The 27,018-nt window shown below is 57.6% G+C and overlaps 1 protein-coding gene across 1 annotated transcript; it reads right to left on the bottom strand.

The window, feature by feature from the left end:
• Positions 1-10,045: 10,045 nt before the first annotated feature.
• OVOL1 (ovo like transcriptional repressor 1) lies at positions 10,046-21,194 on the bottom strand. Its single transcript, XM_037053231.1, has 4 exons — positions 20,732-21,194; positions 13,902-14,119; positions 12,114-12,303; positions 10,046-11,883 (listed from the first exon to the last, which is right to left on the bottom strand). The coding sequence occupies exons 1-4, from the start codon at positions 20,829-20,831 to the stop codon at positions 11,588-11,590; spliced, it is 804 nt and encodes a 267-aa protein (XP_036909126.1). The 5' UTR covers positions 20,832-21,194; the 3' UTR covers positions 10,046-11,587.
• Positions 21,195-27,018: the final 5,824 nt, after the last annotated feature.

Genomic DNA, 27,018 nt, shown 5'->3' with positions numbered 1-27,018 from the left:
CCAAGTGGGTGTCTACATCCCAGCCAGTCCTTGTTCTCAACTTGGAGCCTACTTGGTTCATTCCCTCACGGGGATAAGGAGGGAACAGATTTGTTTGCCCAGGTGTTACTATCTTGGGCACAGGAGTGTCTTCAGGGTGTAGCATCAGAACCGGTCCCCTGACATCGATATTCCTAATCTGGGTGTGCTGTAAACAGCAGGTTGACTCAAAGCTGAGAGGCGTTGGGAAACCCCTTGGGCAGGAGATTTCGAAATGATATTCAGATTAGAAAAAACAGAGTGAGGCAAGGCTCTCAGGAATGAGGGGAACAGAAAAAGCTCCCATCCTGGCACCCAGCTGGGTAGCGGGGGTAAACGAGGATCCTGGAACAGGAGGGAAGCTGCCCAGCCGAGCACCAGGCTCCTCTCCCCGCTGCCGCTGCCGACGAGGACCAGGGCGCCCGCTGTGCCTCTGCTCAGCGGCGGGCGAACCACACCTGGAGCGGCTCCGTCTAGGGCATGTCGGCACCAGCGAGGTGTAGCAAAATCAGAAGGCTCCTTAGGAGAGGGAGGAGCCTGGGGGCAGGGGAGGAGGGGTGGCAGGAGTATTGAGGGAGGGACTAGTGAGGAGACAAGGACTGAAGCTCAGGAAGCCAAAGCCTTGGTGGTCCAGGCGGGATGGGGTAGCCCTGCACTGCTGACCAGCGCTGTCTTGCTGTCTGCGTCACCTCATCACGCAGTCCTTCTCTGGGCTCTGACGCAGGACGCTCCGGCCTCCAGTGGCTCTGCGTGGTGGGTGCCTGTGACAGGAAGAGCAGAGGAAGGTGCTGGCTGGATCTAGAACCAGAGAGGGGACAAGAGGAGGAGAGGGAAACTGAGCAACAAGGAAAGGAGGAGCAATTAAGACAACCCGAAGAAAAGGGGACACAGAGAAGGAAAGTGGAGGGGGGAAGCCCAAGGTGTACAAGAGGAGGAAAAGAAGAGTGAAGAGTCTGCATCTCGTCTGAGGGAGGGATGGACTGGGAGTGAGGCAGTCAAGAATAAGCCTCTGCCCTGGCCGGTAGCTCAGCTGGTTAGAGCATCGTCCTGATCCACCAAGGTTGCAGGTCCCATCTCCTGTCAGGGCACATACAAGAGTAACCAACAAATGCATCAGTGAGTGGAACAACAAATCTGTGTTTCTCTTTCTCTCTCTGTCCATCTCACACTCTCTCCCATCTGTTTCTCTCTCTAAAAAAAATCAATAAAATAAAAACTGAGTCTCCAACATGGTCAGTACTTAGAAAGCTTGTCTGCCGCCTGATCAGTAAATCCCTCCTATCTAGTGCGATGATGACCACAGTGGGCTTTGAGGGCGTTAGGGGCTGACCTGTGTGAGGACCACGTGAGGCACCCACTGTAAGAAGCAGCGAACCAGTCGTGAACAAGAGAGGCTCGGGATTCACGAGCGTGCCTATCTCTTCCTCCCAGAAGCCACAGCTTCCCCAGTCTCTTGCAGGGTGGGGACCCATCTAACCAGAGCCGCCACTCAGCCTCTCCCCGTCTCCTTAGGTAACACGCTCTGGCATCCTTGGTCCGCCCTCAGCCTCAAAATGTTTTGCCAGAACATCAGTAAACAAGTGTAGGTGGAGGGGGGGTCACAGACCTCTGCATTTTTTAAAAAGATTTTATTTATTTATTTATCTTTAGAGGGGAAGGAGAGGGAGAGAAACATCAATGTATGGTTGCCTTTCGTGCGTCCCCTGCTGGGAGTTACCTGCAGGGAGCCAGCCTGCAACCCAGGCATGTGCCCTGACTGGGAATTGAACTGTGATCCTCTGGTTCACAGGCCAGCACTCAATCCACTGAGCTACGCCAGCCAGGGCTGCATTTTGTATCATTTCCTCCTTCCCAGAGCTCTGTCCTGACTAACCAGGAATTTCTCATCATGAGCTATGTGTTCTTCCCTCAAAGACTAGTCAGAAGACCCCCAAACATCTTCCTCTGAGCTCAGAGTAAGTTTATTTTATTTTTATTTTTTTATGTTCTATTACTATGGACCAGGAAATCCAAGACTTTGCCTGAACCACCTTGGAAAATTGCCCCTCACCCTAGCACATTGAGAGCTCTCATCATCCAGGGCGAACTTGACCACAGCAGCTGGCCCCCTTTCTTGCTAAGGTTAAATCAGAGATGAATGCTATGATCTACCACGTCTAACATTTGTTTGTGGCTTTATACTGTGCAAAGCAAATAAACGTCATGTTTGATCCTCATAATAAGTCTGCATTACTGTTATGTCCCCTGCATAGACATTGAGTTTCAGAAAAATAGAGTGTCTTCCTTAGAGCCAACTGGTCGACCTGGGATTCGCTCATGTCCTCCGACTCCTAGTCCTCTGCACCTTCTATTCAAGGTCGCGGGCCCCTGCAGATTTCAGAGTATCATCAGAGTTGGGCTTCCTGGTCTCCTTCCTTACCCCGTCTCTGCACCCCAGGGGGCCTCGGACCTCAGCATTCCTCCCACCCATCCCAGCCCCACTCCATGATTAAGTGGGAGAAGGTGTGCTACCTGTCCATGAGCGGTGTGCATGCAAAGCAAGCAATTCCTCCTTTTCCTCTGCTGAGGACCCTTTCAAAATCTCTGAGGTTTCTTTTCACTACAAAGGCAATATGGGATTACTATGGAAAAATTACAAAATACAGACAAACAGATGAAAGTAAAAATCACACTTCCACGGCTGAGTGCTACCTTACTATTGTGAGTACTGTGGTGTGCAGTCTCCTTGGAATTTCATGACACACACACAGACTGACTCGTGTTTGAAGACACGGGTGGTGTGCCCGCCTGTCATGCTGTTCAGGGAGCTGCTTTTATTTTATTTTTATTTATTTATTTATTTATTTTTTAAAGATTTTATTTATTTATCTTTAGAGAGGAAGGGAAGGAGAGAAATATCAATGTATGGTTGCCTCTCGTGAGTCCCCTGCTGGGAACTGGCCTGCAACCTAGGCATGTGCCCTGACTGGGAATCGAACCGCAATCCCTTGGTTCACAGGCCTGCACTCAATCCACTGAGCTACACCAGCCAGGGCAGGGAGCTGCTTTTAAACTTAACACAGTGTAAACATTTTCCTGTCAGTAAATGTCTGTAAAACAACATCGTTAATGGATATATAATATTTCCTTGTCATTTTAATGGCATTTAATGGCACCATTCTAGAGTTAAACATTTAAGCCCTGGCTGGCATAGCTCAGTGGATTGAGCGCGGGCCTGTGAACCACAGGATCACAGTTCAATTCCCAGTCAGGGCACATGCCTGGGTTGCAGGCCAGTTACCAGCAGAGGACGCACGAGAGGCCACCATACATTGATGTATCTCTCCCTCTCTCCTTCCCTTCCCCTCTAAAGACAAATAAATAAAATCTTAAAAAAAAAACAACCGGCCCTGGCTGGCATAGCTCAGTGGATTGAGCGCGGGCCTGCGAACCAGACGATCTCGGTTCGATTCCCAGTCAGGGCACATGCCTGGGTTGCAGGCTGGTTCCTTGCAGGCTAACTCCCAGCAGGGGACGCACGAAAGTCAACCATACATTGATGTTTCTCTCCCTCTCTCCTTCCCTTCCCCGCTAAAGATAAATAAATAAAATCTTTTAAAAATTTTGCGATATTTAAAAAAAAATCTAGATTATTTCTATTTTTCATTATATATAATGTTTTATGATAAACTTCTATATCTGATTTTAATTTTCATTTCTTTGATTCTGAATGAAGGGTGAATTTTTTCATATGATTTTGATAATTTGAAGCTCTTCCATGAATAGCTTCTCTACACTATTTGTGACTTTAAAATGATTTTATTTATTATTTTTAGAGAGAGGGGTAGGGGGCCATCGATGTAAGAAACATCGATGGATTGCCTCTCGTAAGCACCTTGGCTGGGAACGACCCTGAAACCCAGGCATGTGACCTGACCCGAGGCCGAACCCACGACCTTTCTCTTGGAGGAACGATGTCCAACAAATTGAGCCACACTGGTCAGGATGAGAGTTGTTGTTGGTTGTTTGTTTTTTTTTTAAAGATTTTATTTATTTATTTATCTTTAGAGGGGAAGGAGAGAGGGAGAGAAACATCAATGTATGGTTGCCTTTTGTGCGTCCCCTGCTGGGAGTTAGCCTGCAAGGAACCAGCCTGCAACCCAGGCGTGTGCCCTGACTGGGAATCGAACTGCGATCCTGTGGTTCGCAGGCCTGCACTCAATCCACTGAGCTACACCAGCCAGGGCAGGATGCGAGTTTTTAATGGTGTATTTTTTCCTCATTGATACTTAAGAACTCTTAATATTCAGGCCAAAATTGACATCACGTGTTAAGGCACCATTTGAATTTGGATACATACTGATTTTCCTTGACTCTCCCACCCAGACCACGGATGCTTTGCCCTTTTCTTTCTACTTTCTCTTTAACAGATTCCCCCAAACAAAGCAGACTTTGTACAGGGCTCTTCCTCCAGTGCCCCCCTCCCCCACCAGCACCCTGGCCTCCTTAGGGAAGCCAGGGTCCTCCACACCTGAGCATGAGGGCGACTCTCGTCCCTTCTTCCTGACCTGCGGATCCTCATCTCCTCTTCCACTTACACCAGCTGCTCTTGGGGGTTGTGGGGGGTGGACCCCCAGAGGTTCCTGCTTAACACTGCAGACCTGAACATCTCAGAAGTGCTGGGAGAATGGAGGAAGACGGGGTGTCAGGGGCACAAGTGTCAGAGGGGAATCTCCTTGTTGGGGTTACTAGTCAGGTCTGTCACAGCAGGGAGGCAGAGAACCCCACTCTCCAAAGGGCCCCTTTCGCTTCTGAGTAAGGCCCTAGTGGCAGGGGCTCCAGCCTGGCTGTTGGCAGCCAGCCTGCCCTCCTCTTGCCGAGTCTCAGGCGGGTCCGCTCCTTTGCCCTGTTATTACCGCTGGCAGGTTCGTTTGTGCCTTGGGCAAGAGGGACACGAGTTCTACCAGTTCTCCTGGGTTCCTTCAGCACCTCACCGCTGCTGCGTGTGGGGAGGGGAAGGCGCCCGGGCCTGTTACCTGGAGTCGTGTCCCCACCCCCCCCCACCTCCCTCCCCACCCCCCCACCCCCCCCACCCCACCCCCGGCCCCAGCAGAGGCCGGAGAGGCAGGGAGGAGGCTGGGCAGGAGCTGGCTGGACTGGTGAGCCCCGGGGGTGAGGGCAGGATGAGTTTCTTACCCAGATTACTATCCTGGAAACCCAGGGCTGTAGGGAGGAGGTCAGGGTGTGCATGGGGCGGAGTCCGGAGCCCCTGTCAGAGCTCCTCCGGGTTTGGGACATCCTGGCGCGCCCCCAGGCCCCTTGTGCCCGTCCTCCAGGTTTGACTGGAATGTTCCAGACCGCAGTGGCCTCCGCTTGAGCCGGGGCAGGCACACCTGGCATTTCTGTGGGGTGAGCTAGACCCCGACACTGTCGGACCCCTTGCTATTCCCTCTGAGGACTTTGCCTTTTTTCCCTCAGTTGGACTTTGGTGTTTCCAGAACACTTTCTCGTATTTCTTGGGAAGACAGTGTGACGCTCTGCACAGAGCCGGTCCCAGCTGCCAGGTGGCTGTGGAGGGTTGTCAACTCCTCTGGCTCCACTTTCCTGGTCTGCAGAGATGGTAGTGGAGGCTGCCACACACCAGGCAGATGGTGTGCTCAACTGTGTCCGGCTGCCCCTGTCCCTTGACTCTGTTGACATGATGACATTTGGAGGCGTCGGAGATCTCTGCTGGATGGTAGGGCCTAGGGACACCCTGTCCCCTTTCCTGCTCTCCTTGGTTCTCATCCACTACTGCGCCTGCCCCGTTTACTCACTGACTGGCCACAGATGCTTCCCCCACCAGAGGGGGGCCCAGTCCCTATTCATCTTTATGTCCCAGGTGCTCAGCACGGGGTAGCTGTGAGGTGTTCCTGAATGCAGACCTGAAAGGGTCTCCCGTTCCACAATCGCTGCTAATTTGAAAGACGAGGGGCCCACCTCCAGAGTCCAAAAGCCCTTAGGCCGGAAGCTGGCCTCATCCCTTACTATCCGCCTGACCTTGAGCAAGACGGTGAAACTCCCCAGCCTCCACTTCCCTGTCTGAAAATGGGAACAGTAACAACTACCTCCCAGGGTTGTGGGGATTAGTGATGACCTCAGAGATAAGCCCAGCACGTGCACGTAGTAGGTGCTCCGTAGGTGGAAGTGGTGATTAGCCGACATGACAGGTCTGTTTGCTGCGCGCCTAGAGCCAACACTCGTCCCCAGGACTCCAGGGCTGCTTTGCGCAGCCTGGCGCCTCAGCGTCTCTCTGCGCCCCAGGAGCCTCCCTCTGTGTGCTCTCCCGCCCCGAGAGCTGTGGTCCCTCTGCCCTGGGGAATGGCACAGGCTGCTGTGACGCCGTTCACAGGCAGTGTGGCCCAGTGGCTTAGACTTAGAAAGCCTTTGCCCAGGTTTTCTCCTGGTGGTGGTAGGGGTGGGGGAGCAGGTTAGCTGCCCCTGAAATCTGATGTCAGAGGTGGGGTCTGAAGAGACGGTGGGGTGCCTGCGTTTGAAATTCGGGCAGGGTGTGGAGCACCACTGGCTGCCCACACTGCCGTCTCAGAGCGCCTTGTCTGGTTCCCGGTCTATGTTTTATTCCACTTTGACCGACTGGCCCAGGTGGAAGCGGTGCTCTCACCCACTGTCAGTGGAGAGAAGAGGTGAGGAGCAGAGGAAATCACGCATGTGAACCCAGCCCTCACATTCGGGAGCCGGCAGATCTGATTCTCAGTGCGCCGCCGCCCTTGCCCAGGGCCAGGAGCGCCACCCGGACAGTCTCCAGTGCTGGCCCGCAGTGGTGTGGGGCCCGAGCCCCTGGGTCAGTGAGCCTGCCCGCCCAGGAGGAGAGCTGCCAAGCAAGCAGGGCAACCTCAGTGGGGGACTGAGAGGGTCCACTGGTGGGTTACAGGAGCTAAAAGAGCTGGGAGGCACTGGCTCAGGGGTTGGAGACTGGAGTTTCGAAACAGACTCTAGAACCGGGGAGGGGGCTGGCAGGAGGAAAGGAGGCCAGACTGGTCTAAGACATGGAGGGTCTGGGACAGCCTGTGTCAGCAACTGCCTTCACCTGAGGAAGTGGACTGGTCCTGGGTGGCCCCGGAGGGGGCAGAACCTGTGGCCCTGAGAGGGGAGCCCCTGCCCAGGGCGAGTCAACGTCTTCCGCGCCCCAAGTTCAGGGAGTACAGAAGAGCCTGCGCCTGGCGTCACTCCTGCTGGTGCTTCCCTTCCCTTTCTTTCTCTGGTAGGGTGCTGATTTAGCCCAGAAGTCATGGCCATCATACTTTGTTCCGACCTCTTAGAATTTTGTGGGTGGAAAGAGCCTTGAAGATGCTTTTGTCAGGCCTCCAACGCCCTGACGGAGTCCTGTAGGGGTCGCTAACGCGCGGCTTCCAGGCCTGGCCTGGCCCTCCCCCCGCACCCCAACCCCGAGAGGGCAAGCCGTGCATGGGGGTCTCCCTGCAGTGGAGTCTGCTCTCCTCCGACCCTCCCCCCTTGGCCCAGGTTCTGCCCCAGAACCGCTGGAATGGCCGTTCCCTCTGCTTCAAGCCGGCAGCCATGTTGCCGCTCACAGGGCAGTTTCTCAGCCTCCAGCGCCTCCCCCCCCCCGCGCTGTGGTTTGTCAGGGAGTGTCCTCAATGGCTGTCCTGGGGGCGGGGGTGCTGGAGACTCAGAGTCTTTATAACAGAAAGGACTTTTGAACTCAGGAACCCACCTCAGTTAATGGGCGAGGAAACTGAGGGGTTAGGCCACCTGCCCAAGGCCACGCAGCCGGCCCATGCAGGGCTGGGCCTCGCCCGCCTCTGGTCTTCCGCGGCCAGACCGCCTGGCGCGCAGCCCAGGGCAGAAGGGGGCGGCCTCGGTCGCCGCACTTCAGTTAGGTCCCAGATCTCGTCAGCTTTTCGGGGGCAGCCCCATCTCCCTGTTGACATGCTGAATTTCGAATCGACTAAAACCCCCTAAACTGTTTATAACTTGATTTTCTCCCGATTGTAAAAATAATGTACACTCATTGTATAAAACATAGAATACACATAAATATATAAAGGATACACCTTTATAGCACTTCTCATTGTAAAGTTCCCCCACCCTGCACTTGGTTGCTTTGTTTTTTGGTTTAAAAATTCATTCTTAATAAGACCCTCTTGCTCGGTCCCAGCCAGCTCTCCTGTCTCTTATAATCTCATTACCAGTTCTTATTGCCACCTGGGCAGGGTCAAAATGTGCCCACGGGGTGACCGACTCAATGGCACACACACTCAGATTGTTGGGGCAAATGCAGACACACCCCGTTTTGTTGCACTCTGCTTCACTGTGCTTCACAGATGTTGTGTTTTTTACAAACTGAAGGCAGGGCCCTCCACCAGCGAAAAGATTCCAGTTTCCGTTATCGCAATACTTCACTGAGGTGGGTCTGGAGCCCAGCCCACCAGGTCTCCGAGGCCTATACTGGGCCCTCTGCCCACCCCCTCTCTCCTTTCCTCCCCCAAACAGCTTCCTTCTTCATTTGTTCTATTTGGATCCTCCACTTTCCAGCCCTGCTGGGTCCCATGGCTTCTGAGAGTCTGTCCTTTCATTTACAAGACTTTTTCAGGTCCCATCGCATCTGCAGCCTGGCCAGACCGTTCGTCCTTGGCTACATACTGACTTGCACTAACCACTTCCCTCTCCTGGGCCGGGCCCGTTTCCCGGTCAGTGGGGGAACCTCCATGCTTTCCTTGTTTCCAACGTGGTCCCCGTCCTACAGAGTCTGGCGATCATCATAGGCCCTTAATGTGGGGCCCGCCTGAGCCTGCTGGGGAGGGGCTCATCCAAGTGGTGTCCCCCCCTGAGCTTTCTGAGAAGTGGGAGAGGGCAGAGCCTAGAGGAGTCCTAGGACCCTCCCCACCCCCCAACTCTGGCTTCCTGGGAGCTTGTCTCCAGCTCCTCCTAAAGTTTACATAGCAGTCAATCATCTGGGTTCCCAACAATGGCTCTGCTCATCTCAGGATACGTAAAAGTGGGATTTGGTCAGCCCTTCACACTGGGGCTCACAGAGATGAAGAGGTGTCCTCTGTGCCTGGCTATTCGAAGAGACAGAAGGACGCTTAGTGGCCCTTTCCAACCCTCTGAGCTGCTCTCTGGGAGCCTGAGAAGTCACATCAGTGTGTTCTGTTCTCGCCGCACCGAAGCGCCAACCCTCCTCACACCTCCCTCCCAGGACGTCACGCCAAGGTCCTCCTCCACCCCTCCTCCTCGACTGTCTGGCAGCAATGGGACTGAACACTGAACTGGGACTTGGGTTCCCGCGTCCCCAGAGCAATCAGGTCTCCCTGAGACATTCTGGGTAGGTAACGGGGAAGATCGGGTCAGCTCTAAACGTCCCTCTACTTTGAATCGCCTTGAGGTCTCTGCTCCGCGAGGTGCACAGTGCTTCTCAGCAGAGGCTCGAGCCCGTCTGGTTTGGGTCCAACTCCACTGCTGGTTAGCTGGTAGACTTTGGGCCACCCGCCTCCCTTCGCTCTGCCAGGCGATGGTACCCCGCATCTCAGAGGGCGGCTGGAAGATCAAGTGAGCTAATGAGATTACACACGAGCGCGCCTGGCCCAGAGCAAGCGCTGCACAGGGGGGGCCTCCCTACAGCTAGGTGCCTGACCCGGAAGTGACATGAACTTTGCGTCCTATTATTTGGGAAGTGGCTCTTCCTCTCGCGGTCCTGGCAGGCTGCTGGAAAGAAGAGCCAGGCTGGACCCCCAGGGAAGGCAGCAGCCCAGTGGACAGCCATGTGTCAGGATGTGGGAGCGTGAGGCAGGTGAAGAGAGCCCTGGCGCTGGTGCGGGGGTGCGGTCCTGCCGAAGCCCCGGGTCGGTCAGCAGGCACTGACTGCCCAGACCAGAGGCAGGCCGCTTAATCTGTCTGGGCCAGGTCCTTGTCTGGGGCCACTGACGACTGTGAAAGGGTAAAGGCTTTGAGTAGAATCCATCAATCGTTTTTGATGAATTTTCATGCAAGTGGAAAAAGAGGCCTCTAAGAAGAAAAAGCAGAGACAGAAAAAGTTTCTTTGATTTTAATAGCTGGGGAGAAGTTACAAAATAAAATAGATAACACAGAGCCTTGTGACACCCTCCGGTTGGCAACAAACACAGGGATACGGACATGTAAACAAACAAAGCTTCTAGATCATGTTGTTTTAGCCTACAGCACTTCCAGAATACAGCAACTCCCACACGCTCTAAAGTAAAGTAAAACCAGAGTCTTCCATTCGGAGGGAGTAGGCGAGTGCCCCCCCAGTGGGGCCGGTGGCGATGCCGCTCCCCCTGGCCCGGACTCCCACTGCCTGGGGTTCGGCTTCGGGAGCGGACCAGCAGGCTGGCTCCCATCCCCGCCCGGCTACCCCTTGGGCCCAACCCCCTTTTCTGTTATTAGCGGGAAACCCAGCCAAGCCAGGGAAGCCTAGCCAAGTCCCTCAGGTGGAGCCAACAGGTCCAGAGATGGCAGGTCTCTCCTTAGGGGCCCGAGACCCAGCCTTGCTATTCCAAAAACAGAAGAGAAGCTACAAATATAACTTACTAACTGTCAGAAAGAAAGTTACAAATATAACTTATTAGCCATCTAACACTGTCCTCCCTTGCCAGGTGGCCCGTGTGTCTGGTTGACCCTCTGTCCAGTCTTTGGCGGTTGTCCTCGGGGTTTCTCCTCAGCGTTGCCGCTGTCTTGCAGATGCACCCCCCTGGCTCACCCCTCAAGCTCTAGCGGGGCAAGGCCTTGACCTCCAGAACGGTGAGCTGTTCCACAAAAGGTCTGGCACCAGGAGGTGAGGAGGCCCTCGGTCACCCAGGCTCGCCTAGGAAGGGTGCGGGAGGGAAAGCAGAGGGGATAGGCTGCCCTTTCTCTGCACCTCTGCCGGGTGGTGCATCCTCCCGGCAGGGGATGGACCCGGGCCCAACGCCGCAGGCAGCACCACTCGGTGAAGAGCCTCGGCCTAGGGGGCGTGTAAAACGCCTTGGATAAATAGGACCTCCGGGGAGGGAGATAGGCCAGCTCCGTTCTCACTTAAAAATAGTCACTGTTGGCACCAAAAATATATTAATATCTGTACATTTGCCATCTTAAAAAAAAGGAAATAAAGTTTCCTTGGCACCTTGTCACTGATTTTTAAAAATGAGGTGATATGTGGCAAGCCCTCCTCTGTGCACACTCGCACACATCAAAGCCACGCCCGTGTCCGCAGCCCCTTGGAGGGCCGCTGCCCCGGCTGTTCAGAGTGCTTTTTGCCAGTGATCCTGTCTCTGCCGTCCGTGGGGGGCCAGCACTCCCCGCCCCTGTGCTCCAGGGGGAAGGTCACAGGGCCGCCCTGCCATACCTCGTCGGGGACGGAAGTCCCAGCCTGCCCCTCGCCCCAGGCTTACACACATCTGCCCGGGCTCGGATCAGCCTCCGCCCGTAACACACAATGCAAACACAAGCCGAGGTGAGTCCAGGGCGTGAGGGGGCACGTGTGCCGGGGGCTCCAGTCCTGGTCACCATGTTCCAGCAAGGGGCTGCAGGAGGGTGGCTGGCCCGGCGGCAGGGCGGCGAGGCCAGGGCGGGCCGCTCAGAGGTGATGGTTGCTCTGCAGCAGGGAGGTGACGGTGTTCTGCAGCGCCACGGCCACCTTCTTGGAGGTCTTGCGCAGCAGGGGGCTGTCGGGGTGGTGCTCCTTCAGGTGCAGGATGTGGCCCTCCTGGCTCTCGGACGTGCAGCCGCACTCCTCACACACGTACAGCTTGGCCCGCCGCTCCTTGTACGCGTACTTCTGCTGCACGCCATGGATCTTCTTGAGATGGGACTCCAGCGAGCAGCGCTGCGTGAAGGCCTTGTCACACAGGCTGCATTTGTAGGGCCGCACGCCTGCAAGGAGGACAGGGCTGGGCATCAGGCGCCCGGGGGCAGCTTCCCGGACACAGAAAGGCCATGCTGCCTGATTGTGGGGACAAGGACCTAACTGCCAAGCTGAGGGGCACTTCTGCCCTGAGCTCCCAGACGCCCCTTCCGGAGCCCGCCCGTCACCCAGACGGCAGGCCTTGCTGCAGGTTCCCACGTGGCCTCCGGCAGGCACCCAGCCTTGGGGCTCCACTCACCAGTGTGGGTGCGGACGTGTCTCTTCAGGTCAAAGGTGTCATTGAAACCCTTCCCACAGTAGGTGCAGAGGTGCCTCTTGACATCGTTGTGACACTTCATGTGGCGGTTCAGCATGCGCTGGTAAGTGAAGGCCTTCTGGCAGATGTGGCAGGTGAAGAGGTCCCCACTGGGGCTGTCCCCCAGAGTCACCTGTGGGCGAGGACAGTCTCTATAAGCCACCCAGCACTGGGACCGCAGACTGGCCGACGGGGAGGCCACGCGTCTGTGCCGTGGCTCAGGGATGAGCGGAGACTGGGCTGGAGGAACCTTCGGGTCGTGTCGCCTCCTGTGCGGTTCCCGAGTCCCCCTTCAAGGCTGCCTCCCAGCCCACCTTCTCTGGAGATGAGCGGCCGACTCCCCACATAAACAGCCCAATCTGTCCTCAGCAGCTGTACCTGCTAGAAAGTTCTCCCTCCGCCGAGCCCACACCCTTCCCTGTAGTTCCTCATTCTGTGCCTTAGGACGGAGAAAACGTCCGTGATAGGGTCTGCTGGGCAGCCTTCCCGGGCGGAGGCTGCCACTGTGAGCCTGCAGGCGCCCCCGCGCCCGATTTTACTTGAGCCGGGCCTGATGTGGTGTGGTTTGAGTCCCTTTGCTATTCTAATAACTCTCTTGCTTATAAACATTTTTCTTTTTCTTTTTTGCAATTACAGAAAACCTCAAACCTATCTAGCAGTGGAGATGCGGTCGCAGCGCTCCACCTCCATTAGTGTTGAGGTTGCTTATACTCTGTGGGATGCCCGTTGCTGGCAATGCCTCCTGGGCCCCTGGGCACCGAGTGCGCCTGGCCACACCACTCCCCCTCCTCCTGCACTGCTCGGGCCCTGGCTATGTGCCCACTGTTGCCAGCTAGTCGAGACCAGGACTCACTCCAGAACACCGGCTCTCCCGCGGCCTCTGGGCTCTCTGCTCGCCCTCCCTACCCACTGGGGCCCAAGGCTGGGAGGGGGACTGTGCAGGGGACCAGGAGCACTGTGCTGGCTCTCCGGCCAGCCCGGCACAGGTCTCGGTGGTTCCCCTTGAGTTACAACACACGTTTGGCCCCTGCAGGTGACAGAGGCAGGAACAGCACCCCTGCCAGTTTCTCCCAGTCTTCTGGCACACGGGACAGTGCTTTGCGAACCCTTCAACTAGATCAGTTCTGGCAAGTGCTTCCCATCCCGGAGCTCTCCAGAGGCAGGTCCAGCCAGGGACAACCCTGCCGTTTGTGCACGCTCCTCGAAAGCAGGGGCATTTCCGTTGCCTGGTGCACAACTTCCTGCTTCCACTGCTGAGCACAGCGGAGCACCCACCAGGCCTGCCCTAGATGCGAGGCCTCGGGTGCTGCCGCAGGCGGCACACCTGGGCAAGGCGGGCAGTCAGCCACCCAGCGGACTCCAGACCTCACTTGCACTGCAGCCCAGACAGGGGGCCAGGAGAAGCTGCTAAGCTGACCTCCTATCCCCCTGATTTTGCTAGGACTTCGGTGTGGAGAGGTGGCTCTCCTTAAGTCCCAGAATGGATTCCAAAGGGTTAAATGTGTTTGGAACCCCACTGCTTCTTCCCAGCGCACGCCAGCCATTCCCACTCTGGACCCACTTTTCTTCCTTTCCGACCCCTTTCTGGGCCCCAGCGAGGTTCATTTTCTCTGCAGAAGCCTGGACCCAGGTCCAGGGCCAGTGTCTACCTAGTTTCATGTGTGCCACCCTCCAGGCTGCACACAGGGCCGCCAGCACAGCTCCCTCCTCCAGACAGTGTGAGGTCAGTACCTTCATCTTGGTGCGCAAGAAGCCATGGTCTCTGCTCTGGGTGTCTGTCAAGCGGCCCATGTCTTCAGAGGGCAGCTGGGCCACCACACAGGGTCCAGAAGCCATGCTATAGCTGGAGTCCCGGAGGCTCATGTCCAAAGCCAGGGGACAAGAAGGGGGCTCAGCCACCGAGGGCTCCGGTTCCGGGTAGGGCTGTGCTGAACAGAAGCCCAGGCTGACTGTAGAGAGAAGGAGAGCCGGGTAAGGGGCTTGGTGGAGAAAACGAGGATTCCCGTGGTATTTCAGGAAGGCTCCCTGGCAATGAGCTGGCTGGAACCTGGAGCCTCCATCCCACCCCCCACAGGCATGCAGCTGAGCAGGGCTCCCCTCAGCCCAACTACAGGCCGCACCTCCCTGCTGCCCCATCAGGGTAATTACAGGTGACGCCAGCCAAGCGCCACGACCCACAGGCCTGCCCGCTGAGTAATTTGTGTCTTAGCGGAACTGGGAGGACCAAACCTGCCCTACCAATTATCCCTCCAGAGTCGTCTGCCTACCCCACCTGGGCCAGTCCCTCTGGATTCCAGGCCTCATCCAGGCTCCTGCCTGGACAAAGGGCACAGAGGAGGCCCTGCACCCAGGGACTCGTCCCCACCCAAGATGGGTTCCTGGTGGCCTGGGCCACTCCGGGTCTCTCCTCCAGGCAGATTTAACTGCTGGCCTTGGGGGAGGGTGCTCCTGGCCCCTTCCTTCTCCGGATGGGCCAGTCCCTGCCACTGTGGCCCACTAGGGCTCCAGGCTCCAGGCTCCCTGCTCCCGCTGGCCCAGCTTGGCAGGCAAACAGGCCAGGTGGGGTGGAGCAGGGAGGAGGTCAGGGAGCAGCAGGTGGATGCTGCGTAACAGTCTCCTGGGCGGCCTGCCCAGCTGTTACGCAACCCGCCCCCACAGCAGGGACCGCTGTGTGGCACCGTGAGGGCTGGGCTCCCGCCCTCCACAGCACCGATACCTGGCAGCCTTTGACACAGCCACTCCCTGCGACAGACACCTCACACTGAACGGGGCCGGGGAGGCCTGGCCCTAGTCCTGACGAGGGAGGAGGAGGAAGAGTTCTGAGTGACACAGAGGAAACAAGTCTCGAACTGACAGCTGGGGCAGACAATCTAGTGATTCAGTTTAGTCAAGATTTTTCCTCCCAAAGAGTTCAGCTCTGTACTTGAAATCCATACGTGGGGAACATTTTCCAAGCCTCAGAAGGAAAAATCAAGAGAGGCCAAGAAAGAAAGAACGAACGAGCTTCAGGGAGAGGGACTGAGGAGGTCAAATTAGGGTGTCAGGTCCTCAGCACCCAGCTGCCCACCGCTGGCGAGCCAGAGCGGAGCAGACAGGGCTCCAGGGAGGTGGGCCGCCGCCCGCACCTCCTCTCCGGGGACACTGCGGTGAGGCCCACTGGGGGCAGAACGAGACGGGAGGGAAGGCAGAGGAACGTACTGACAGCGGGTGAAAGGAGAGCTCCAAAGCCACGCAGTTTCGGGAGAGGCCCTGGCTCTCGCCCCCTCAAAACACAACAAAGGTCTGACAGGGGAAGAATGCACCAGCCTGCCGCCCAGAACCCGTTCTGCAGGCACTGGCGTCCGTCTGTCCGGGGGACTTTAACGAGCCACCTCATTCTGGGAGTTGATTCACTGGTGCCTGGCCCTGGCCTGGCCTCTGAGCTGGCATGGCGCCTCCCCAAGCCCCCGGTGGCTGGAAGCCAGTCCGAGCTCTCAGGGGTCCCTCTTGCTGCAGTGATGGCGGTCTGCACACATAGGAGGGGGCGGTTTGTCTTAATCCAGGTAGAGACAAACAGAAATGTCCACCCTCTTCTGTCTTTCAGCATCAGAGGGTGTGAGCGAGGCTCCGGAGAGTTGGGCCGGGCCACTCTGGTTCCCTTGCTCCAGCGGATGGTGGGGAGGGGGTTCATGTTCGGGTTCCAAAGATCCAAGCCAATCGGGAGGAGACCGTGAGCCTGCCTCTTTCATTTCACCATAACCTGGAAATGGAGGTGTTGAGGGACTGGGGACGCTGTGAGCCCGCCCGGCCTGGCCTCTGTGCCCCTCTGCCCCTAGAGTGGGCAGCCCGGCTGCCAGGGTGGGGCTGTTTGCCTCATCCCAGCCACCAGCCAAACCTGTCTTCCCGCCACCCCCACGAGCGCGTCCCTGATGCTGCACGCACAGGGAGTGCTCATCCGCGTGCCGCTCCTGTCACCGGGTATCACTGAGTGGCAGGCGGCAGGAAACAGAACTGGTTGGGCCCTGCTTGTGCGGCTCCGTCCCCTAATTAGATGTTTCCGGCAAGGCGGTGGCCGCTGTGGCTACTCATTGCCCGCCCACAGCTGTGAAGTGTGGCAAGGCCAAACCGGCCCGGCCCTCTCCTCGCTCCCTGGGGGGTTTGCAGGTTCCCCTTCTAGTGGCCCAACTTGTCTCCGTCTGCACAACCTTGAGCTGTTTCCCACCCAATGGCCTTCCCTTCCCTCACCCTCAGCAAGTCCCGTCTCTTTTGGATTGAAAGCTACTGGCCCAAAAGCTGGACAGAGTATCAGCCCTGCTCCATCTAAGACCTCAGGCGGGCGCTGGGCACCAGGGCTGGTCCCCAGCTCTCTCTCTCTCGAAAGAGAGAGACGGCAAGTGAAGTAGATGCGAGGAAGCCTGATCTGACCACAGGGTTGGTGCGGAGCTGGTGCTGGGAGAGCACAGCCCGGTTGGCAATAGGCAGCCCGACACCCTTATCAGCACGGGCAGGGGGCCTGTACCAGTCTCCTTCAGCCCCACCAGGTCAGCGGCAATGCCCAAAAGGAAGCCGGTGCCAGCCAACTGCCGAGGCTGCAGCCCTGGAAACACAATGGGTCTGTCTCCGGCCTGGCATTTCCATTCTGAGAATGCCAAGTTTTTCTCTCAGGCATTACCTTTGCCTCGCTCCCAACCACTTCCTATGCCGAGTCCATAATGAGGTTGAAACGGTGCCCCACGGCCCTCACACGGCCCCAGCCAGCAGGGCCTGTGCTCCCTCTGCCTGCTTCCCACCCACCTGTCCAGCACGGAGCAGGCGTCCCTGTGGGACTCCCTACGAGACTTGCTGGAGGTGACCGGTGTTCAGAAGGGACCCTGACAGCAACAAAGCCCACACTTGGCTCCATCCTCCCTGTGCCCAGAGGGCTTGCCCTCGCCAGCTCTCTTTCTGGGACAAATGGTCTGGCAGGAGTCGGCCTTGGGCCACCCAAGTTAGGACAGACAGCTTGGCAGCTTGGGCCCTGGCACCTATGGGACAGGTAGGAGTCCCACGTAGCCCACTTCCCAGGCCCAAGTTGGTCTCCTGTCCCCATCCACTGTCTGGCTTTCTACCCTCCCAGCTTCGCTTCCTGGAGAGCATGGCCTACGTCTCCTTCAGTGCCAATACGTCCCAGGAACTACAGGAATCATCACCACCAGAAGGCTGGTCTTTTCCTGCCCCCTCCCCCCACGTGTATTCTGGGACCTGAGATGCCTTTCTGACTTGGCCTGGAAAGTGCATGGCTGAGGTCCCCACACTGCCCCACCAGGGCCAGGCTGAGGAGTCGCCAGTCTCTACCCCGGTGGTCGCCGGGGTGTGGGGATGGAGGTGGAGTGCTGGGGCGCATGTGCTGATGAACTGGCAGAACAGCCAGCAGAGGCCTTGAAGCAGCCGGGCTGGTGGCTGGGGTCTGGAAGAGGCCCCGGGATGCACCTGGCAAGGAGAGCGTCATTCCAGCTTCCAGGATCCGAGGGCCTCCAGGAGCCTTTCAGGCCTTGAGAGACTGCACACTGCGTGCAAGGGGCTTGGAGGACCTGCTCGGAGCTTCCCCTTCAGTCCCAGGAATGGAATTTAGCCCCTGGGTACAGGTGGCCCGGTTCATCCTCAAGAAACCTGCATTACTCCCAGCACTCCACAGTCAATATTGACATAACAAAGGAGAACCGCTGGGCGACCAGGGAGCGGGGAGGGGGAGCGAAGAGCCTAAACAGGTTAGCATTTTAACCTTAACTGCAAAGCCCTTTCTCAGCTCCCAGCCTGAGTGGAGCCATCCCCGACCCGCCCCCCCCACCCCCCTCCCGCCCCGTCGCCCTCCAGCCACTTTGGGGCTTTCCCCTGGCTTTGGGAGGACAGTGAGGCCCAGGAAAAAGGTTCTGTCCTGGGGTGGGGGGACCTCTCCAACTGAACCTCAGGGCGAGGCTGGAGTTCGGGTCAGACTGGGCCCTGGAGCCAGCTGGGCAGGGCCCAGCGCGGGGGTCAGTAAAGGAAACTCCATCCAGGAGCTCTCTGAGGCCTTGGGGTCACAGAGGACCCTGGTAGGAGGGTCGGACCTCCAGCACCACCGGGCCTCCTGCCCTCCCTGGCCTCTCTCTGGGGAACGGTGGGAGTCAAAGCTTAGCTAGTCACAACGTGCCCAGTCTGTGGAGTGGGGTGAAGGAAACGTGCCCAGCTGGCTCCTGGAGTCACAGTTGGCTGGTGATAGATGGCCCAGCCTGGGGACAGGCCACTGCAAAACATCCTCCACCCCTCCAGCCATCTGAGGTACCCGAGCGTGGCCCGAGAACATTCCATTTTTCATTTCCAAAAACTATGGGGAAACTCCCCAGTGAGCCACCTGATTTTTGAGGCAAAACTAAGTTCTTTAACTTCTGCCCTTTACTTGACCCCGCAGGACTACCCCTTGCTAGAGCCAGGAGGGCGTGTGCCACGATTCCTGCGTGCACCCTCCAGGTCAGACCTGCCTCCAGCGTCTGGGGGTCACCCTGCAGAGTGGCCTGCAGGGCCCCTTCACCTGGACGGCGGCAGCGGGTGACACAGACACCCAGAAGCTCTCCTCTGCCACTGCCACTGTGGCTACCAGCACGGTGATGGAGAAAATCACTGGGGCGAAAGAAGTCAATGATTTCAGCAAACGGAATTTCTTTGTCCTTTGTAAAAGCCAACACATGATCTGCTCCTGTTTGGGACGTGGAATAAAACTAAAAATAACAGCACACTGGGCCTCCAGCGAGGCTCTCAGCTCACCTTTACCACAGTCCAAGTTCAGTTTATCAGATCCCAAGGAGCAGCTAAGCAGCAAGTCAAACACAGGTGAGGGAGGAGGCAGCAGGGAGGAAGCAGCTCACGTCCCTCACCAGGCTCTCTGGCAGCGGGCGCCAGCTGCCTAGCCAGGGAGGAAGAAACTGAACAGGGCGGCAAGAAACTGAACAGAAGCCTGGCCTGCACCCCAGTCCACCTCAAGTGAGGGGCCACTGACCTCCCTGTTTGCCTCACCCACCCGCCAGCGTCACCAGAGACTTGTGTCACAGTCCCTTGTTTGTTACTTTTTTAATTTTAATCTGCGCCCAAGGACATTTTTTCACTGCTTTTTGGGAGAAAAACATCTGATCCGTGACCCCCTGAATGGGGGAATGGACTGGAAACCTAGGTAGGTGCCCTAACTAAGGATTGAACCTGAAACCCCTAGGTGTACGGGCAAACACTCCAACCAACTGAGCCACACCAGCCAGGGAACAGATTCCCTTGTTTTAAGGAGGCTACAGAAAAGGGTCTCAGGGCTTGAGATAAGGTTGGGCTGTGAAACACCCCAGTGCCTCAGGCCTGTGCACCCCGGTGAGTCGGGCCTCCAGGATCTCATCACTACGCCCACCCTCTCCAAGGTGCGTTCCGGAGAGAAACTGAGGTAGGAGCCCCCCAGGGCCACCACGGCCCTCTTTTCCCCACTCTCTCACAAGGCCTGGGCCCGTGCCAGGGAGCCAGCGGATCAAGGGTCAAAGTCGGTTGGTTAATTACAACCTCTCCCCCCTTGGAGGCGCTGGACTGGGTGTTCCCTACATCCCCCTCCCGCCCCCCGCCTCCACCCCCAACGCCTGAGGAGGGGGCGTTCCGAAGGAAACTGGCTTTCTCCAGACGGAAGATTTTGGTGGGGGCGGGGGAGGCCACTAGGAGAAGCGGAGCTCTCCGGGCTGAGGAAGATGCCGCGGGAGGAGGAAGCAACTCAGGTTACTTATTCAAAGTAACTCCGACACCACGGTCAAGGCGCTTTCCAGAAATAAACTGCGTGCACCGGCTTCCCCAGGCCTCGTCCCCTAGTTGCGGGGCGGCCTCCTTAACACAACTTTCAGCTCAACTGTGTTCTCCGCAAGGTTGGAGGAAGCGCGTTAGAAATGATCCCACCTCTGTCTTCAGAGCAAGTAGGGTGCAGCCCAGCGCCCTCCCCACTGTCTCCACGCACCCCACCGGCCCGACCCTAACTGCGGCCTTCTGGCCACCAGTGCGCTGGGGAAGAGGGGGAGATCAGTGAAGGCGGCTTATACACTCTGAGTCTTCACATTCTGCACAAATCTCGGCCGAAACTCCAGCTCGCTCCCTGCCCCCCAAAGTGGCATCGCTCCAGTGCCCTCTTCCCGCCTCATAAAAGTCCCGACTCTCTGGATTTACGACGCGAGAGTAGAGGGTCCCCTGAGCGGTGACACACCCCGTTGCCTCCCCTGTGCCGTGGCTCGAGCTGGTGGAGGGAGGGCGGCACCGCCCGGACCCGTCTCGGACTGGCCCGCTCTGGGCCCCACCGCGGGGTCTGAGAACCGCTCTCGCCCCCACCAAGAGGCCCCAGCCCCCACCCGGCATCTCCTTCCGCCGCCCCTTCGCTCCCCTCCCCTCCCCCCGCGCCGCGGGCTAACGGGGCTGCGACCGCTTAAACATTAAATCCGGCGCTCCAACTACGCGGGCCGCCAGGTTCCCACCACTGCGCCCGCAGGTCCGCCGCTTCGACGGGGCCCCAGGCTGGAGGGCAGCGAGGGCTTGGAGCCCGCGGGCCGGCGACTCACCTGGCACGTAGATCTCGCCGCGCTCCTCATCTGGGAGCTCGCTCCAGTTCCTCTTGCACGTGGAGACGCACGGCTTCTTCACCAGAAAAGCGCGAGGCATTTTTGAACCCCGATCGCCCCGCACCGTCCGCTTCCGTAACCAGAGCCGGCGCCGTCCCACGTTTCCCGAGCCGCGCTGGAGACAGCCAAGGGGAGGGGGCGCGTCGGGGAGGGAGTCGCCAAAGCGCCCCGGCGTTCCGCTAAGAGACCGTGCCCCGGACTCTGCGCGCGCGTATCCAACTCCTCGGAAAGAGGTTCCCTGCAGCCAGGTGCACCGGACGAGGGGGTGAGCGGCAGGTAAGCGTCTCTAGGCTTGACTGGCGTCCCCCGCGGCCGCTCGGGAAGTCTTAAAGTGCGAGCCGGACGGACGGGTTCACGCTTTATTGGCTCGCGGCGGTGTGTGTTGGTGGCTGGGGCGGGGAGCAGGGGTGATCTGAGCTAATTAGTTTGGAGTGGCCTGGGGAACTACAGCGCATGCGTTGGGAAATAACGGTGACAACCCACCTATTTGTTACCTGTCGAACCGGTTTTCATTCCGCTGCTGGTGAGGTGGCCTCGCGGCCCGGGCGGGGTGGCTGGGCGGGGGCGGGGGGCGGGTGCAGGGCACTCAGCACCCGGCTGCCCAACCGGCCGGGCCGCCGCCCGCGCGCACCTCCCCGCCGGGGCGCAGCGTTCGCCAACGGGAGTTTGGGAGTTTCGGAGGGAGCAGGGGAGGGGAGGAGGCAACGTTATTTGCACCGGCGCTCGCACGCTCTGGGGTGATGAAATGAAACTCGCCCAACTGGGTCCAGCCCGGCCCGGCCCGGCGCGCCCCGGGTGCCTGGGGAGGCACGAAACCGTCGGGCGGGAACGGGCGGCCCGGCCCACACTTGTTGAACCCTGCCTGGGTCCTGGTGGCCAGGATTCCGGAGGCCTGGCTGAGCGATTCGTGGTTCAGCCCAGAGGTACTATTTGCTGGGCGCGGGCTCCGCGCGGGAGGGCTCGTCGGACCGCAGGAGTGCGTTGGCCGCTGGGCGGACAGGCGCCGCAATGGAAAGCGAAGATCGCTGAACGCTGGCGGAGAAGTGTGGAAGGCTTCGTGGTGGAAGGGGCGTTTAAAACCGCTCGGATTCCACTGAGATCCCGAAAGAACCCCAGGGCTTACACACGCATAAAACCCTCATATTTGTCCCAAACGGATGGATTTCAGGTGCAGAAAGGCTAAAGGGCTGCGGACTCCTTACGAAGTCAAGCCCAGCCTGTCTGCAGCCAGGAAGGTAGCTCATGTCAGCTTCCCCCCCATAGCACACCCTTGGGTGAGTTTCTGCCTGAGACCCCCCACCCCCACCCCCGCCCTGCAGCCATTTATCAGGTTTTGCCCAGTCCCCAGTCCCCGCTGGAAAGACCCACCCTCCTCCCAACCTGCCACGCCCTGGTGGCTTCCAAGAGGCTTGTCACTGTGATACTCTGGCCTCAGCAGAGCTTCTCTTACCAAATGACATAGTAAGGGCAGAGATGGGACCCCTTGCTCTTTGTAGCTCTCTTCCTACCCCATGGAAAATAAACATTGCAGAGCCCCGACCACACACACCCTTTCCTCACATATGAAATGTTTGCTGGAACAGACTAGGAGGAAATGAGTCTGAAAAATGAATTCACTCAGTTCAAAAGTCATGAGTGAAAAGAGGGGTAGCCTATGAAGAGAGGACTGTAAGGCATCTGGTCAAAGAGGATAGGTTCTCAAGGGGTGGGGAGGCTTCCAGAGGCCCTTTGCTCCCCGCCACAGGACTTCTGTGGATCATTGGGCTGGGTGGGGACTGTGGACCTTCGGAGCAAACGAACCTCCTCTTCCTCTTCCACTCCTTCCTGGAACCTGTATGTTTAGCCAGGGGCTTTCCTTTCAATCCCATTTTCTGTCACCAGAGAATCCTGTCACCAGCCTCCTAGGGTCCCTGTGAGGGGAATGCGGACTCGGGCAGAGGAGTGTCGTATTTACCTCCCTCTCCCAGGGCTCTGCCTTCAGGCAGCCCTTGCCTGCCTGTCAACCTTCTGCTCTTAGCTAGCCCTGTTTCATTCAACTGACATTAAGTGAGCATCTACTGTGTGCTTATCTTATGAATAAATCCTGAAGAAAGATTGGCTAGCAGAGTATGTCTATGGGGGGGTGGTGTATTTATTTCATTCACTCAATAAATACTTACTGAACTCCTTGGTTGTACCTGATCCTGGGCGGGGGGCAGGGCTAGGTGCTTAGTGAAAACTCTACTGCAGTCTTCAGGGATGACTGTGGACACAGGGCTGCCTCTTGTGTCCAGGGGCAGTGAGGGGGAGCAACTCAAAGTCTCCACTTGTGGGAAGAGAGTTACACAGTGTCTGGAATGAGGCCCGTAGGAGGGAAGGAGGGACGTTCATCCATGCTGTCTCCATACCTCTCACTGTGCCCGGCACATAGTGGGCTAGCAATAACATTTGTTGACTGATAAAATCATGTGACCCATTCAGACTTTCAGGTTCCAAGTTTTGGGATAGGCATGGATACAGAATAAAGTTCTTTGTTTAATCCTCACCTGAGGATACAGTCATTGATTTTCAGAGAGGAAGAGAGACATCAGTGTGAGAGAAACATCAGCTGGCTGCCTCCTGTATGCACCCCAGCCTGGGGACCGAAACCGCAACCTAGGCATGTGCCCTGATCCGGAATCAAAGCCGAGACCTTTCAGTAAACAGGACAATGGTCCAGCCAACAGGGCCAGATCGCCCAGGGTGCAGAGTTCTTTATTATAAGGAGAACAGAAGTGCAAGTTTGGTGGAAACACAACTGGCGGTGGCTGTCAGGGAGAGACTGGAGGGCGGTGGAGGCCATGGACAATGTGCCTGTCTAAAGGGGCAGTGACAGTCATGTCATTCAGCACAGAAACCCACTGTGGCCACGTCTGTCCGTTTTCCAAGAAAGGCAGAAAATCCGGATTTGTATGTGAAAGTTGACTCAATTTTTTTTAAAAAACAGATTGAGTCAAACAAAATACTTATGTGGGTCAGATTTGACCCATAGGCTGCTGGAGTGTGGCCTGTGGTTCATGGGCAGCTCTAGGACCAATGTGTGTGAACTTGGGTAGACACCGAGCTGAACTATGAGCTCCAGCCGTCTGCTTCGTTTGGTCTGTGTGCACAGTGCCAGTTAGATATCATTCATTGACTCCGTAATTTAGTCACCAAGCATTTTTAAAACATTTTTATTGATTGATTTTAGAGAGGGGGCGGGAGAGGGAGAGAGGTCAATTTGTTGTTTCACTTCTTGATGCATTCATTGGTTGATTCTTGTTTGTGTTCTGACCGGGGATCGACCCTGCAACCCTGGCGTATTGGGACGATGCTCTAACCAACAGAGCTCCCTGGCCAGGGCCAATAAGTGTGCATCGAACACCAGCTGTGTACTAGGCACTGGGGATTCTGTAGTGCAAGGCAAACAAAAAACGAAGGAAACGATTAGTGTGACCCGGGGCTTTAACTAGTGATGGGGTAGTGGCAGGTGGGGCGCTGAGATCTGAATGAGAGGCAGGAGCCGGCTGCACAGAGCAGGGAAGAGCCTGACCCAAGGATGGAACTGCTGGCTGGTCTGAGGGCCCCAGTGCAGAAGTAAGCTGCGTGCACTCCAGGGAGCGGGAGGCAGGATCGGCAGGCACGTCAGGTGCGGTGCAGTTGGTGGGAGGGCCCGGACTCTGGTCGTGGGAGAATGGAGTGTGGCGGGGGTGGCAGGGGTGGCCAGAAGTGAGGCTGCTCTCACAGTGTGAGCAGGAGGAGACAGTGGCCTGGGCCGGCTGGCTGCCATCAGAGCTGTGAGTGCTGACTCCAGGTGTTCTAGGTGGACGCCTCTCATTGGCATGGTGGACAGGGGTTGAAGGAAGGGGGAACCGCAGCAGGCAAGTGAGGATCATGCTCCCCAAAGAGTGGTGGCAGGTACCTGCTTTTGGTGCTCGGCCATCCCAAGCAGCCCCGGGGGAGCCAGGGCAGGGTGGGATGGAGGGAAGAGAAGGCTTCCGCAGGGCGGGGTGTTGTGGTGGCTGTAGGCGGGACGGCTTCTGGAGGCCGAGACGCGCTGGGAGGACAGGCAGTGAGAGCACTGGGCCATTCGGGTGCCCCAACTCTGTCTCTGGGGACGTGGCTAAGCCGCCTAGTCTGTCAAGGCCTCAGTTTACACATCAGCAGCTCCTAGTCCCAGCTCTGCTTCTCAGAGCCGTAGCATGACGCTGTCGGTTCGTTTTCGCCCAGAAGGGTGGAAGCCCTAGGAAATGGACTCAGCCCGAAAGCAGGCCAGCAGTGTGCCCCTGGCCACTGAGGCCTCTGCTCGGCCTGGACAGTGGCCTTTCCAGCCCTGCTGGACAGCAGCGCTGTGGGGGCCGCAAAGTCCCTAACAAACTGAAGTGCCATGGGTGGCTCCGATCCCTTCATTTTTTGCTGAGCTCCTGCCCGTGGGCCTCTCAGTCCCCTGCCAGGGTGGGCCAGGCCCCTTAGGGCCTAGTAGGGAATGGGGTGCGGGGCTGCAGATGGGCAGGAAGGCGGGGTGGGAGAGGGAGAGAGGTAGCATGGGCTACCTCTCAGGAACTGGGAGGTAGGAACTGGGAACGGTTGGAGCCTCGGGAGCCGTGTGGCGGGCGGGGGGTGGGGGGGCGAGTAGCGTGGGCCCTGCTGCGGGCGGCCAAAAGCCTGGTTAGACTCACCCCTGTGGCTGCATGCCTGACCTGCCGCACTTTATTTCTTCCTCACAGTTCTCGAAGCCTTTTCCATCTCTGATCCTGGAACCGGCTGGGGTACTCCCTGCTGGTTCTGTGGGTTCCAGCCACGCCACCCGCCTTCTGTCCCCTTAACGGGCCAAAGCCTGTCCCCGGTTCAGGCCTCTCCTCTGCTACGCCTTGTGCCTAGCATGCTTCTCTCCCTGAGGGCTGACTGCCTCCCACCACTCAGGTTTTAGCCAAACGTCCCCTTTCCTGAGAGGCCTCCCTGACCACCTCGGCCAAGTCCTTGTCCCTAGTCACCTCAGTCCCGCTTTCTCTGCAACGTGTTGGTTGTCTGTTCGCCTGCCCCGTGTACGTTCTGCACGACAGAGACCTCTCTGAGGCGTCACGTCAGTGGCTTTGTTTAGGTGGGATCCAGGTGTCGCGAAGCCGCCCTCTCACAGTAGACAGCCCAGAGGTTTTAGCGTCCTCACAGAGTCCCCAGGGAGCCCCACACCCGTCAGCCACCCCCGTTTCCCCTGACCCCTGGCGCCCACACTCTGCTTTTTCTCTCTGGACTTGACTGTTGGCATGTTCTTTTTAAAACACCCCTGTGTCCCCAGTTCCCAGTGCTGTGAGTATGGGTTACATCCCCTGGTTTACATTTTTATATATTGATTTTAGAAAGAGAGGAAGTGGGGGAGAGAGAATAAAGGACCCCACACTGATTTGTTGTTCCACTTACTCACGCGTTCATTGCTCGGTTCCTGCCTGTGCCCTGACCCGAGATAGAACCTCCAACCTTGGCCTATCGGGACAGCGCTCTAACCAACTGAGCCACCTGGCCAGGGCCACATCTCCCATTTTACAGGTGACAAACCTGGGGCTCAGGACCCCTCAGGAAACTTACTTTCCCTTTCCCTAGAGCCTTGTGTTTACTTTCTCCCCAGAACTAGGCTGCATTGGGGAGGGTGGACACCCAACAGCGAGGTGTGGGCATTAAGCGGGAGGTCACTTTGAGGGGCAGGCCTGCTGACTGCAGATGGCCGGAACATCCACGTCCCCAGTGCCGGTGGCCTGAGTTCACTCTACACCTGGCCTGTGCCAGGGCATCAGCTCAGGGCAGGGTCTGGACACCCAGGAGGGGTGAGGGCAGCTGGTGTGGGAGGAGGCCCAAGTCTGGGTCAGTGAGGGGCTGTTTGCCGAAGTCCTGGTTCCACTTCTTAGGAGCTCTGTGATTTGGGGCTAGTGACTGCACCTCTCTGGGCCTTTATTTCCCCATCTGTGAATGGTACCCATTCTTGGGCACCTCGGGGCTGCCGTGAGCCTGTGAGCCCATGTGGGTGCACCCACCATAGCACTGGGCACCACATGTGGGTGTGCCCCCCTCAGACCCTGGGCCCCAAGGAGCCAAGGCTCCGAAAGGCTGGTGGCTGTCAGAGGCTAAGTGGGGGCCAGAGCCAGCATCGGGTTTCCTGACCCTTTGAAGCCTGTCTCCTCAGATGTAAAAGGGGTTTAATAATCAGTCCTCCCTCCCCATGAGTGGTGAGGGCTGGG

Source organism: Sturnira hondurensis, unplaced genomic scaffold, assembly GCF_014824575.4.
Source record: "Sturnira hondurensis isolate 20B ecotype Veracruz unplaced genomic scaffold, ASM1482457v3 Scaffold0007797, whole genome shotgun sequence".
Lineage (NCBI taxonomy): Eukaryota > Metazoa > Chordata > Mammalia > Chiroptera > Phyllostomidae > Sturnira > Sturnira hondurensis.
The sequence above is the reverse complement of the archived record's forward strand: the minus strand, read 5'-3'. Positions and strand labels throughout refer to the sequence as shown.

What these genes read in the sequence shown, in the direction of transcription:
- OVOL1 (XM_037053231.1), bottom strand. Translation starts at nt 20,831, where the DNA reads ATGCCTCGCGCTTTTCTGGTGAAGAAGCCGTGCGTCTCCACGTGCAAG. An exon ending in CGGCGAGATCTACGTGCCAG is followed by an intron (nt 14,120 to 20,731) that starts GTGAGTCGCCGG and finishes TTCTCTCTACAG; the next exon opens with TCAGCCTGGGCTTCTGTTCA. An exon ending in ACACGTCCGCACCCACACTG is followed by an intron (nt 11,884 to 12,113) that starts GTGAGTGGAGCC and finishes TCCTCCTTGCAG; the next exon opens with GCGTGCGGCCCTACAAATGC.